Raw genomic sequence first — 13,378 nt, 5'->3', positions numbered from 1 at the left:
GCAAAAAAGAAAAACTCAAACAGGAAATACCAGTTCACAAAAAGCTGTCCACAGTATTATGGTAATCTCATGACATAGCCATTTAGCTCCAAGACAAGTGCAGATCCTTCCTAAGCATGTCCATTACTGCCTGCCAGGTACATACTAAAATCACCTTATGGTGGAGAACCCCTTTAAATTAACCTCAGAACTTGGATTCTGGAAGAAAGAAGGAGACTCCAGTCACCCGGCTTTTGTATGCCCAATGACTGCCACATTATGACATAACTAGGATTTGCTGCAAAGTCTAGTAGGTGTGGGACATTAACTCTGTAGAGCCAAACAAACGGTGTAAAACAGCAGTCAGGGACAGAGACACATATGTATGGTTTAAAACAGGACCATAAGTATGGTTTAACAGGATCCAAATTTTTTTTTTTTTGAAAATACAAAACAAATCTTGCATTTCCCAGTACAGGACATGGTCCTGCACTACACTTAGGCCTTGTCTGGCTGAGTCCCTCAGTGACCTGGGGGTTCTCCTGCAGTGTCACTCCTGCTGTTTATAGACTGTCATTTGTTGTCATATTATTATAGTCAGTACATCAATGTACAGGGTGGGCCATTTATATGGATACACCTTAATAAAATGGGAATGGTGGCAATATTAACTTCCTGTTTGTGGCACATTAGTATATGTGAGGGGGGAAACTTTTCAAGATGGGTGGTGACCATGGTGGCCATTTTGAAGTCAGCCATTTTGAATCCAACTTTAGTTTTTTCAATAGGAAGAGGGTCATGTGACACATCAAACTTATTGGGAATTTCACAAGAAAAACAATGATGTGCTTGGTTTTAACGTAACTTTATTCTTTCATGAGTTATTTACAAGTTTCTGACCACTTATAAAATGTGTTCAATGTGCTGCCCATTGTGTTGGATTGTCAATGCAACCCTCTTCTCCCACTCTTCACACACTGATAGCAACACCGCAGGAGAAATGCTAGCACAGGCTTCCAGTATCCGTATACACTGCTATATACTACTATATACACCGCAGGAGAAATGCTAGCACAGGCTTCCAGTATCCTTATACACTGCTATATACTACTATATACACTGCAGGAGAAATGCTAGCACAGGCTTCCAGTATCCGTAGTTTCAGGTGCTGCACATCTCGTAGCTTCACAGCATAGACAATTGCCCTCAGATGACCCCAAAGATAAAAGTCTAAGGGGGTCAGATCGGGAGACCTTGGGGGCCATTCAACTGGCCCACAATGACCAATCCACTTTCCAGGAAACTGTTCATCTAGGAATGCTCGGACCTGACACCCATAATGTGGTGGTGCACCATCTTGTCAGGTTTCAGGTCCAAGCATTCCTAGATGAACAGTTTCCTGGAAAGTGGATTGGTCATTGTGGGCCAGTTGAATGGCCCCCAAGGTCTACCGATCTGACCCCCTTAGACTTTTATCTTTGGGGTCATCTGAGGGCAATTGTCTATGCTGTGAAGCTACGAGATGTGCAGCACCTGAAACTACGGATACTGGAAGCCTGTGCTAGCATTTCTCCTGCGGTGTATATAGTAGTATATAGCAGTGTATATGGATACTGGAAGCCTGTGCTAGCATTTCTCCTGCAGTGTTGCTATCAGTGTGTGAAGAGTGGAAGAAGAGGGTTGCATTGACAATCCAACACAATGGGCAGCACATTGAACACATTTTATAAGTGGTCAGAAACTTGCAAATAACTCATGAAAGAATAAAGTTATGTTAAAACCAAGAACATCATTGTTTTTCTTGTGAAATTCCCAATAAGTTTGATGTGTCACATGACCCTCTTTCTATTGAAAAAACAAAATTTGGATTCAAAATGGCCGACTTCAAAATGGCTGCCATGGTTATCACCCATCTTGAAAGGTTTCCCCCCCTCACATATACTAATGTGCCACAAACAGGAAGTTAATATCACCAACTATTCCCATTTTATTAAGGTGTATCCATGTAAATGGCCCACCCTGTATAGTTAGTCTACAGGACCTGTGAGCGTTCTAAAAGGACCTGTGGAGTGTCACATGTTATGTTGTCACATGGTATTACCCAGAGAGCACCAGCTTAACCTATAACCTGTGTACGGAAAAGAAAAAAGGGTTCGGCATCAGACGTTCCTACGTGGGGATATCCATGGGATCAGAGAGACGACATCGCTTTGTGCGCTCAGAGGAGATAACCGGCTATTTCTCGCACTTGCGCTTCATCAGGCCTCTTAACATATAACCTTGGGTCACCACACTAACTATACATAAATGTTCCTTGACTATACAGGTGACTTCCTACCAGTCACCTGAACAAACTGTAGACATTAAAACGTGTTAATCATACAATATTCAAGTGACCCACAAGAGGATAGCAGAGATCAAGTTTCCTCACAGCCTCTTTTGCAGACTGAGTTACACCTTTTTAAAAGCCCAGTGTGGTGACCCAGTACAGAATATGCTGTGTGGCAGATGTTGCCTTCAGTGTCTGTCTTGGGCCCACACTACTCAGGACTCAATATACCTCAATATTATGCTATGGTTAGTTCATTTTCTGTGTACCTGTTGCTTTAAGCCTGTTCAACCTTAGAAACCTTGTTGTTAGGGGAGTGTGTCCTAAGGTGAACCATGTGACTTATCTGCCCAATGGGAATGCTCTGAATCTGCCCCTTAGTGTGGTAGGAGTTCAGTTTATGCTGAGGTACAGTTTGGAGAAGTCTGAAGTGAGTCTGTGAGGTGTTCTGAGGAGGCCTCAAGTCTAATTCTGCAACCACTCATCTGCTAAAGAATAACCCCTGCACCCAGGTGAATGTCAAGCCTAGTGATAAGCACTTAAGTCTTGGGGATTCAATTCAAGTCAAGTCAGTCAAATTCAAGTCACTAAAGTCAAGCGTGGGTTGCCATACAGAAAGTCAGTCATATACAGCAGAATCAACTATAAGTCCCAGCAAGTCGATAAGCTTCCAAGGTTCATCTTGCACCTTTCTTTAAACCAATCTGAGCTGTAACGGATTGTACCACTTATCCAGCCTCAGTAAAGTCAGTTCTTCCGTAACCTTGCATAGGAGTACTTATTGTTCCGTACTTATTGTTCCGTGCCTGGCCCAGTAGAAGCTGGCTCAACCTTGGGTGGTGTATAGGTCAACCATGCCCTGGCATCACGAAAAGGTTAATTGCACATTACCCTCACCTGACATCACACCAGTAACCAGCTGTCTTTAGCACCTGTGCTGACTTGGGCCAAACTGCAAACCTGGACTGGCCAGGAAGGGAATGAGAGGCTCCACTTCCTACCTACCTGTCATTCCATAAAAATCCAGGGCCGAAAATAGACTTTATCCAGGTTCCCAAGCAGCTCTGGTCTGCTCGGGATTTCAAAGTTTTTTCTGGATTTATCACATCTCAGCTTTCCTTGGATTAGATATGCACTTCTTGAAACCTGGTGGACACATATGACAGGTACCTTTGAAAAATACCCCACCACCAGTCACGTCACTGTGTCATAAAGTTTGCTGCAGAGGCGTAACTTGGGGCTTCTGGGTCCAAGTGCAAAATCTGCAACAATGCCCCATGTGCCATCTATAATACTGATCTCTTATGGAGTCAATGTGCCTTGTGGCCCCCTTAGGTACCAGGGCCCCAGTGTGCCTACTACCTCTGAACCTCTGGTTGGCTCTTGGGAGCTGTAATGGTGGAAATATTTCAAAACACTGGGTTTTCAGGCTTCATAAATGATATGCAACTAATAATTCAGTTTCCTCTCACACAACAGAGGCTGTCGAGGCATCAAGAAATACTAACATTTTAAAACAGTATATCAGGAGGTCTCCAACTCTGTCCTCAATGTCCATCAACAATTTTTTGTTACTCCATTGGAATAGAACAGGGAAAATTCTAATCCAGGTCTACTGGTGGGTCTGAAGGACCCAATTGGGGACCTCTGCAGTATATAATATTTTTTGGTATCTTTGGCCTGTACTTACCACAAGCTCTTTTGTCACCATTTACCAGGATCTGCTCCACAGTTGCTCTTGATAGAACAGCTCCTCCAGCCTTCACAATTGTGGGCACGAGGTGGTAAGTGATTTCACTGGCACCACCAGTTGGATACCAGGCTCCACGCAGGTAATGTTCGATCAGAATGGAATGTAGGGAAAAGCTGGCCTTGTTTGGGAACACACCTGCGGAGACAGAAGGTACACTGTATTTGACTCTCTTGGGCATGAACACCAGTAACTAGTCACATACGGAGTTAAACAGATGCTAAAAAATAAAATCTCCTCATGTCTTCATAACCTAAAATAATCATTTCATTGTGTTCTGACATAACAGAGTCTGATAGCTCAGGATCTACACCCAACCTACTGTCAAATCTGATCAGAATGCTCTACTTGTCACAACCACACCTTAAAAGGCATCTCAAGCGAAAATGAACAAAAACAAAACAAAAACCTGTAGTTCAAAAGTCCTCTTCCTCTGTCTCGGTAGACGATGTAGTTAAAAAGTGACTAAGTATAGTCGGTGAGGTCGCCCAAATATCTAAGGGTAACGTCACACAAACCGTATTTTGCTGTGCTGCCGCGTTTCTTCCTACACTTTGAAGTCAATGGGTAGAAAAATACACATGTTCCCCAATTTGTGGCTCTCCAGCTGTTGCAAAACCACAGCTTCCAGCATGCCCCGGCAGCCTTTGGCCCACTTGGAGTTTTTCTGCTAACATTTAATGATTCAATATCGCTGACTGGCATTTCTGTCAGAGCAGAACATGTTTGTTGTTTACAAGTCTGGGGAAGCTGGGTTACAACTTTTTGTGGATGTAAGGCCGGGATTACACACAAATAATTTTGTTTGCCATTTTTATTTGGCCAGAAAAAACAAACAAAAAAAAAACTACTCTCTAATTTTTCACTCACAAAATACAGTTTTTGCGTTTTTTTTTCCCTCCAAACATATTGGCCCTGATTTGTCAAAATGTGTGAGAGAAAAAAAAACGGAGAGATTTTTCCCACAGCAACCAATCACAGCTCAGCTTTCACTTTACCACAGCTTAACATATGATAGCTTAGCTGTGATTGGTTGCTGAGGGAAAAATTTCTCCATTTTTTTCTCTCACACCTTTTGATAATAGTCAGTATGTATTAGTATAGGCATCTTTATTCTTTGGCATTTTTTCCCTGTGTTTTTTGTTGTTTTGATGAACTGTGGAACAAACCCCACCAGAAATAATGCCAATTAAATTAAATACACCCTGTGTTATAATAAGTTGTCATATTTTCTATATATTTTTTTACTTACTAATAAGAACCATAAAATTAGGTTTATAATAGCAGCAGATAGAGGTCAACAATTGTATACAGGCTATTAATATATAGGCTGGACACGTTTCAGGACCCCTTCAGGCCCATTCTTATGCAGTGAATCATATACATGTGGTATTACCATTCAAATTGCCATATTTATGTGATTCACTGCATAAGAATGGACCTGAAGGGGTCCTGAAACGTGTCCAGACTATATATTATTAGCCTGTATACAATTGTTGACCACTATCTCACACATGTAATTTTGACCGGAGCGGCGAGCTGCCGAAGCATCCAGGCTGCGCTGGTGAGGTTGCACAAGCCGATAATAAGGTGCTATCTCACTGTATTAAATCTCTGTTTTTCGGCCTGGGTGCCGTTCTCATGGAAGTAGTGAGAGGTGCAGTGCATCGGACTCTCTATTTTTACTATAATGGCCTAAACTAACATGGATTTACATTGTAAATGTACAATATTGATATAATTAAAGAGACATTAATTTGAGCTATTGGTGTCATCTCTTTGGGCAAAGACTATCTAAAATTGTGATTATCTACTGTGAAGGACAAAAGTGATTACCAAATTGAGAAGACTATAAGTCCAATACTGTTTTTTGGATTGTGTGGTCATTATATTAATTTTATTCTTCTGCAATGCAGTTTTTATTGTATTTCTATAACAGCAGTATTAAAGAAGTAGCACAGTGAAAGATAACTTATCCCCTATCCTAGGGGATAAGTCTGCTGGAAGGGGGTGTGCCGACCCCCCGCAAGGAGTGGCGACCAACACGCCCCCTCCATGTATCCCATAGAGATACATGGACGGGGCATGTCAGCCGCGGCTTCCTGCGGGCGGTCGGAACAACCCCTTCCAGTAGACTGCCAGGCCCTGTTCAGGAGATCGCGGGGGGTCCCAGCGGTCAGACCCCTGTGATCTATAACTTCTCCCCTATCCTTTGGATAGGGGATAAGTTATCTTTCACTGCATTATTCCTTTAATGTTTTATGTATTTATGTGTATTTGTGTACTGTTTCTTACATAGATTTTTAGCCCAAAGTGATTTACAAGGGCCCTGTGACACACTAGAAAGCCATTTCTACCCTTGCATATTATACCAATAAATATACATAATCTAAATGAGATTTTGATTCCATGTAACTTTGAGCACCGTACTATTTTATTTTCCCTGCCTAATACGGGCTTTACAGAAAGAGAAAGCCAAATAGATTTACAACCTTCAAATTTCTTCCACCAGCAAATAGCGATAACACAAATTGTTAGAAGTGTAAAATACACATTGATACCATGGCAACTTTCGTGTGTACTATGAACAGTTATGCATCATTAGTTGCTCCTGCCTGCGCCAAGAACAGAAATCAGTACACTGGCAGATATGTTACGCACACCTGTATTTATTATACTGTATATTCAGCACACCTGTATTTATTATACTGTATATTATCACACCTGTATTTATTATAGATAACAATGATCTGTAATGATTTATAGTGCACAATGGCTGTTTCATTACATTGTGCCCCATGAACACACCCTTACCTATATCAGCAAAATCCTAATAATGCCACCATTCATAATTCCATACACAAAGGTCATACGTTGTATGTACTCTTGTCCATGGGCTCATTCTTTGTACTGTAGTTTGGCATCAGTTCAATAAAGTTGAGCAGCAAGAACAACCCCTGAGGAAGTCGCCCTGGCAGCGACGGAACGCGTGGGAGCCTTGGTGGCCTCGTCCTTATTTTTCACCATGGTTTATTTGGAGTCTCCATCCAGTCTGAGACACTTGCTTCCTATCCACTTTATATGGTTGTAAGTATAACAATGGGATTATGACAATACAATTGGGAGTTGGAGGTGTAATTTATATACTGCCACAATTATTGCAATTATTTACCAGAATTGTGTTAATATTTATTCCCTGTGTTGCACTGTACCTATTCTGTGTCTATATTTCTATACTAGTGTATTGTCTGGATGGAGGGGAACACTGGTCATTATTTATAGGACGAGTACCAGTTTCTAGGAGAGGGGGTTCATGGTCCCTCCCTAGGGTAGTGCTCAGTCTCCAAGTGAGACCATTTTTTATTGTTTTTTATCTTTGTTTCCCTCTTAAGTGCATCAATTGTAATGTCTGCAGGAGGTTGTTAGTATAAAATAGAGATTTGTATAATTGTATTATGATTAATGGTGTGCTGATATTATTCCAGTGTTCCTTGTTCTTCTTTTTTTTCCCCATATACTTTGATATTTGTATGGATTGAGCCCCCCCTTTTCTTTCTTAGCTGTGTAGATGCAAAACCATACATAGTCTGTGGGCAAGGGTGGTGCTGTTTTAAGGGAAAAAATAATTACTTTTTAAACTTTATATAACTCCTATAAATAAAATCAATGTTCGTGTAACATCCCAATTTGCTGTTCTGCATTGCCACAATGTCCTAGTGGTCCTGATTTATAACACTGGGCTCCTGGATTTCACATTTGTATGTGGGTGTCCCAGTACTGTATTTCATACGTTACCTTGTAGTGAGGTCCCCAAAGACAGAGTCCCTAGGAACAGTGGGGGTCCTCTACCTTAGCTAGCCCCTCGTCACCCCATAGTTAGTTAATATGTATGTTAATAAACATGTAAATATGTCTATTAAAGATTCTTACCTTGTCAGTGTCGCAGGACCTGCAGGTCATGTGACTTAGTTCAGAACTCTATGGTTTGCTGAAGGACCTTTGGTGGTTCTCATGACATGTGATCATCCACAATGCAATGGTGAGTGACAGCTGATTGGACCAATCCAAAACTGCTCAACCCCTGCCCATATAAGGGAGCTGCAGCCATTTTGTCCCTCTCTTGTTCCTGTGCTGCCAAGCAAGCAGCATCATTGCTCTTGGGTTGCTGACTTTGGATGAGGTAGGATCTCCGCAACTTACAAAGATAAGAACTAGCCCAAAGCCTTGCAGCCGTGGCCTATGCTAGAGACTATTAGACTTTATAATTCCTTGTTATCTCTGCAAAATCACTGGACCTAAACGCACCCCTAAATCCAGCGGATCTATGCTACAGAATCTATGAGAAGCTACATTAGGCTTATCTGATCCCAACCAACTGTCAATCGCTGCCCAGTTATAAATGGACTTTGTTATCTGGACTGTTATTGATATTGCCTGCTTCAGAAATTCTTCAGTAAAAGTTTTAAGTTCAACAGTGGTTGTGGACAATCTAATTATTACGCACGCACCTATCGCTTTTGGGAAGGGTGGCGATAGGCCCAGCAACATTACAGAATTTAACCCTCACCCTGGCGTCACGAGTGACAAGGGTTAACAGCGCCCTTTCAGTATCTAAAACAGCAACACCCCAATAACCTACACCCCACATGGCTTTTCCACACAGTTCCTCACCACATATGCTTGTGCAACTAGCAAATGCGGTGACCGATTAGTTGGCGTCCTTTGTGTTTGCCAGTCACACGGGTATACAAATGTTGTGGCTCCTACAATATTTCAGTGCACAAGTATTGTATATAGACAACGGGGTAGATTTAGTAGGTGCAACATTTTCATACACCGGTCTTATGTAAAGCTCCGCCAGTGTTGGCTGGGCTGGATTTACTGAAAAGCAGATGCCTCCCAGCGAATCCGTCGGATATGAGGCTGGCCATGCGCCAGGCTCAGAAATGTAAGCCAGTTGGAAGCTGGCATGGATTTCCGTGACAATTTACTGCATGCAGGTGCGAATTATAAAAAATATGGTGTGTGCTGAGGCTGTGCACTCCTTAGAGCCCTGCATCGGGATTAGAATCCCGCAGGACCCAAAAAAAACTTGCGGGAGTTGGCGGTAATGAGGGTGTTGCAAGCTGGAGTGGGTGATCACAGAACATACAGCGGGTACTGCAAAATCACGCCCAGTCCCCCAAACCTCTGAAATGCCACAGGGGGCTGATGAAATGGCATAAAGGGGTGATAAAATGGCACGCGGGAACTATTTCTAAAAGCTGTGAAAAAAATGTTTGCAGGAGCTAGCGGGATTGGACACATGTTGTGAGAATGGGCAGGAGTGAAACACACACCTTGCGGGAGAGGGCAGTAATGGTCAGAAATCCAGTGGGAGTGGGATTAAAGGGGTACTTTGCGGGAAAACATTTTTTTAAATCAACTGGTGCCAGAATGTTAAACAGATTTGTAAATTACTTCTATTTAAAAATCTTAACCCTTCCAGTACTTATCAGCTGCTGTATGCGCCACAGGAAGTTCTTTTCTTTTTGAATATCCTTTCTGTCTGACCACAGTGCTCTCTGCTGACACCTCTGTCCATGTCAGGAACTGTCCAGAGTTGGAGCAAATCCCCATAGCAAACCAATCCTGCTCTGGACAGTTCCTAAAATGGACAGAGGTCTCATGGACGAGATGTCAGCAGAGAGCACTGTGGTCAGACTGGAAAGAAATTAAAAAAGAAAAGAACTTACACTGTAGTATACAGCAGCTGATAAGTACTGGAAGGATTAAGATTTTTAAATAGAAGTCATTTACAAATCTGTTTAACTTTCTGGCTCCAGTTGATTTAAAAAAAAAAAAATGATATATATGTTTTCCAGAGGAATACCTCTATAAGAAAACAGGCCCACACAGGGCTTTTGCCCCCTTGACATGAGTGGCCCAAACTGCACAAAATTCACAAAATCTTTGCGCAAAACAAAGGCTGAGGAATGCCTGCTGTGCCGAAACGCCCCTTTCCTGCATCCTTCTCGGTGAGTGCTTGGATTTTTTTTTTTATTGCGCAAAAGATTGTAACTTGTTACAGTCCGTGTCACTCACGCAGATAGATCATCCTCCCCAATCTGTGTATTTTTTATCACCCAATTAACATTTACTATAAAGACTTGCGGACACTTACCGTATGTCCCGAATATGTAGCTGAGTACAGTCTGTAATTCTTTATTCTTGGTGAATTCGCCGACAACCTCAGACACACTGCGTGAAGCATAGCGGAAAAACGGGGAGAACCGATTCACCAAACCAGTACGACACAAGAAGCGGGAGATTGGCAAAGGGAGCATCTTCAGGATGACCATGTCTTGCGTCCGGCCAGATACTTTCTAAAAGGTGAAAAAGCTATTAGTTTTAGCAGACAATGAAATCCATTTTTTTTTTTTTTACACCAACCCTAAATATTATAAAATGTGTGCTCATAATGACACCTTAAAGAAGGGGTCTCAAACTGTGGCCCTCCAGATGTTGCAAAACTTCAACTCCCAGCATGCCCGGACAGCCAACGGCTGTCCGGGCATGCTGGGAGTTGATGTTTTGCAACATCTGGAGGGCCACAGTTAGAGACCACTGCCTTAAAGAGTTGCTCCCACCATCCTTTTTTTTTTTTTCCTGTCCCTGCCTATTGCCCATCTACCCCTAACCCCCTAACTGCCTTTAAATTTTTCACTATATTAAAAAATGCCTTTTTGTCTGCCTGGTAGTGTGCTCACTACCAGGCAGACTTCCCCAGCAGGCACAATGTCACTGATGCCTGCTGGGGGGGGTCAACTTCCGCTCTTAGTTCGCCTATATAGGGTGCCTCCAGCTGTTTACTGCGATGGTCGCAGCTGTCGCACATCCTGCTCCCCCGAACCCTGCCGTGCAACCCGCTCCCCCCCCCCCCCCCTCCTTTGCCCGCCTGGAAAAAAGACTAAAGTGCAGTGTTAATTCTGCGAGGCGGGGCCGGCGTGCGAGGCCAGGGAGCCTGCGCGCATCCTCATAGTTCACGGGTGTCCTGAGACTCCCATTGAAATACAGTGTCAGCCAAGTGTGCACTCTGCTGCTCCATTTACCTTCTATGTGACTGCTGGAGATCCAGAAAGCATCCGTACATAATGAAAGGAAGAAAACCATTGGCTTTGGAGGGGCAAGCTGTGCATAACTAGCTTGCCCCCTGACTGGTGAGCAGTTAAGGGGTGAAGAAATGTACAGGCAAGGTTTTTTAGCCCCCTCCCCCGCCTGTAAAAACTTGCCAGTGGCTACAGTGGTATGTCCCATGGGTGGGGGGGAAGGAGTGCACCAATCAGGGGCTTAATAGTTTCCCGGGCTTTCAGGAGCCCTCCCCTGGGTATTTATATCTGTGGTGCCTCCCTTCCCCCCTCAATCTGCCCAGGACCCGGAGTTTTGCCCTCCCTCCCTCCCTTTTTGTATCTCTGTTTATTGTAAGTCACAGCTTGGCGGTAAGAAGACGGTGAAATCGGGGTCAACCCGGGGTAGACCTCCACACAGGACAGTGTGGCAGCACCTCTCGGGTTGGCAAGAAGCCAATCGGTGTCTTTGTTACTGTTAAATTGTTATTTATATAAGTAATTTTAGAAATAAAGCTGTGGCAGATTCCCACCCACGGAAAAGTTGAATTATTGTTGTGTCAGTTATTATTTAATTAATTATTGTAATAAGGGGGAGGGGTAGTTATAGCCTGCTAGGAGCTAATTGGGTCTCAACAGTCTGGACCTCCTTCCATACCTCCCGTAATGGCTTTCTTAATGGAGGACTTGGCTTGAGAACCTTGACTGCCTATTGATTCCAATGCTGCAGGCAGAGCCGGCTCTGCCTATAGGCAAAATAGGCAGCTGCCTAGAGTACCCTCTTGATAGGGGCACCGCTTTGCCCACAAGAAAATTAGACAGCCAGCATCCGAACCACTCTCTTAACCAGCTCAGCCAACAGCACCACCATAACCCCACCCCCCTCTGAAGTGTGTCACCTCAGTAGTAGGTAATTACATGGGGAGAAGGTTTGTTACAGTGTGTCATCCCACTAGTAAGGAGATTATATGAGAGGAGGTATTTTACAGTGTTTCACCCACGTAGTAAGTAAATAACATAAGGAGGAGGTTTGTTACAATGTGTCACCCAGTAGTAAGGAGCTTACATGAGGAGGAGGTTTGTTACAGTGTGTCACCCCAGTAGTAAGGAGAATACAAGGAAGAGGAGGTTTGTTACAGTGTGTCACCCTAATAGTAAGGAGATTACATGAGGAGGAAGTTTGTTACAGTGTGTCACCCCAGTACTAAGGAGATTACATGACGAGGAGGTTTGTTACAGTGTGTCACCCCAGTAGTAAGGAGATTACATGAGGAGGAGGTTTGTTACAGTGTGTCACCCCTGTAATAAGGAGATTACATGAGGATTGAGTTTGTTACAGTGTGTCATCCCAGTAGTAAGGAGATTACATGAGGAGGAGGTTTGTTACAGTGTGTCACCCCAGTAGTAAGGAAATTACATGAAGAGGAGGTTTGTTACAGTGTGTCACCCCAGTAGTAAGGAGATTACATGAGGATTGCGTTTGTTACAGTGTGTCACCCCAGTAATAAGGTGATTACATGAGGATTACGTTTGTTACAGTGTGTCACCCCAGTAGTAAGGTGGGGCGTGTCAAGCAGCAGCAAAATTAGCTTTTGCCTAGGGTGGCAAAAATCCTTGCACCAGCCCTGGCAGCAGAGAACATCAGTTTACAGCTGGGTGACCAGCCACAAGTGAAGGGATTATCGGATTTGTGCTATGGATGGCATCTGAAACATTTAGGAACTCATTGAAATGGTGAGATGGCTTTGTGTACCTCATCTATACCGTTTGGTAATATACCGTAAGACACTCAAGGTCTCTAGCACAGCACTCACCTTAACCAGCTTCATAAAATTTTCTATCGCCTTCTCCTCTCCCGGAAACGCTTTTTTCAGTTCATCAGTATAGGCTTCTGCCCCAGTTCTCATGTTATACCGACGGCCATTTTTGGGATCCCCCAGCACCACCACATCAAATGGATTGTCCATTAAAGACCACTGCAGCTGCCCATCTGTCAGCTGGTCCACCAAAATCCGAAATGGAGACTCTTTATTCAACTGACCAATGTAATGAATACCTGGGAGAGAAATATAATGGTAATGCTTGTCATCAGAAAGAAACACCAGGAACTGGATAATAATCAAGGGTATCCACAACCTTCTAGATATGGTTGCCCTTGGTAATTGCTTTAATCACAACACAACACAGAATAATACCAATAAGGCTCGATTAAAA

At 43.3% G+C, this 13,378-nt stretch overlaps 1 protein-coding gene across 1 annotated transcript in view; it reads right to left on the bottom strand.

Annotated features, from left to right (window-relative positions):
* LOC130368023 (all-trans-retinol 13,14-reductase-like) overlaps positions 1–13,378 on the bottom strand; it is a 35,346-nt gene that overhangs the window by 14,211 nt on the left and 7,757 nt on the right. The window contains exons 3-5 of the mRNA XM_056571200.1: positions 12,979–13,220; positions 10,222–10,423; positions 3,999–4,196 (exon numbers count right to left, since the gene is read on the bottom strand). Of these exons, the coding sequence (XP_056427175.1) occupies positions 3,999–4,196; positions 10,222–10,423; positions 12,979–13,220 (642 nt within the window). The remainder of the gene's footprint in view (positions 1–3,998; positions 4,197–10,221; positions 10,424–12,978; positions 13,221–13,378) is intronic.

The sequence above is a fragment of the Hyla sarda genome, chromosome 4 (assembly GCF_029499605.1).
Source record: "Hyla sarda isolate aHylSar1 chromosome 4, aHylSar1.hap1, whole genome shotgun sequence".
In the NCBI taxonomy this organism is placed as follows: domain Eukaryota; kingdom Metazoa; phylum Chordata; class Amphibia; order Anura; family Hylidae; genus Hyla; species Hyla sarda.
This window is presented reverse-complemented; position numbering and strand designations above follow the sequence as displayed.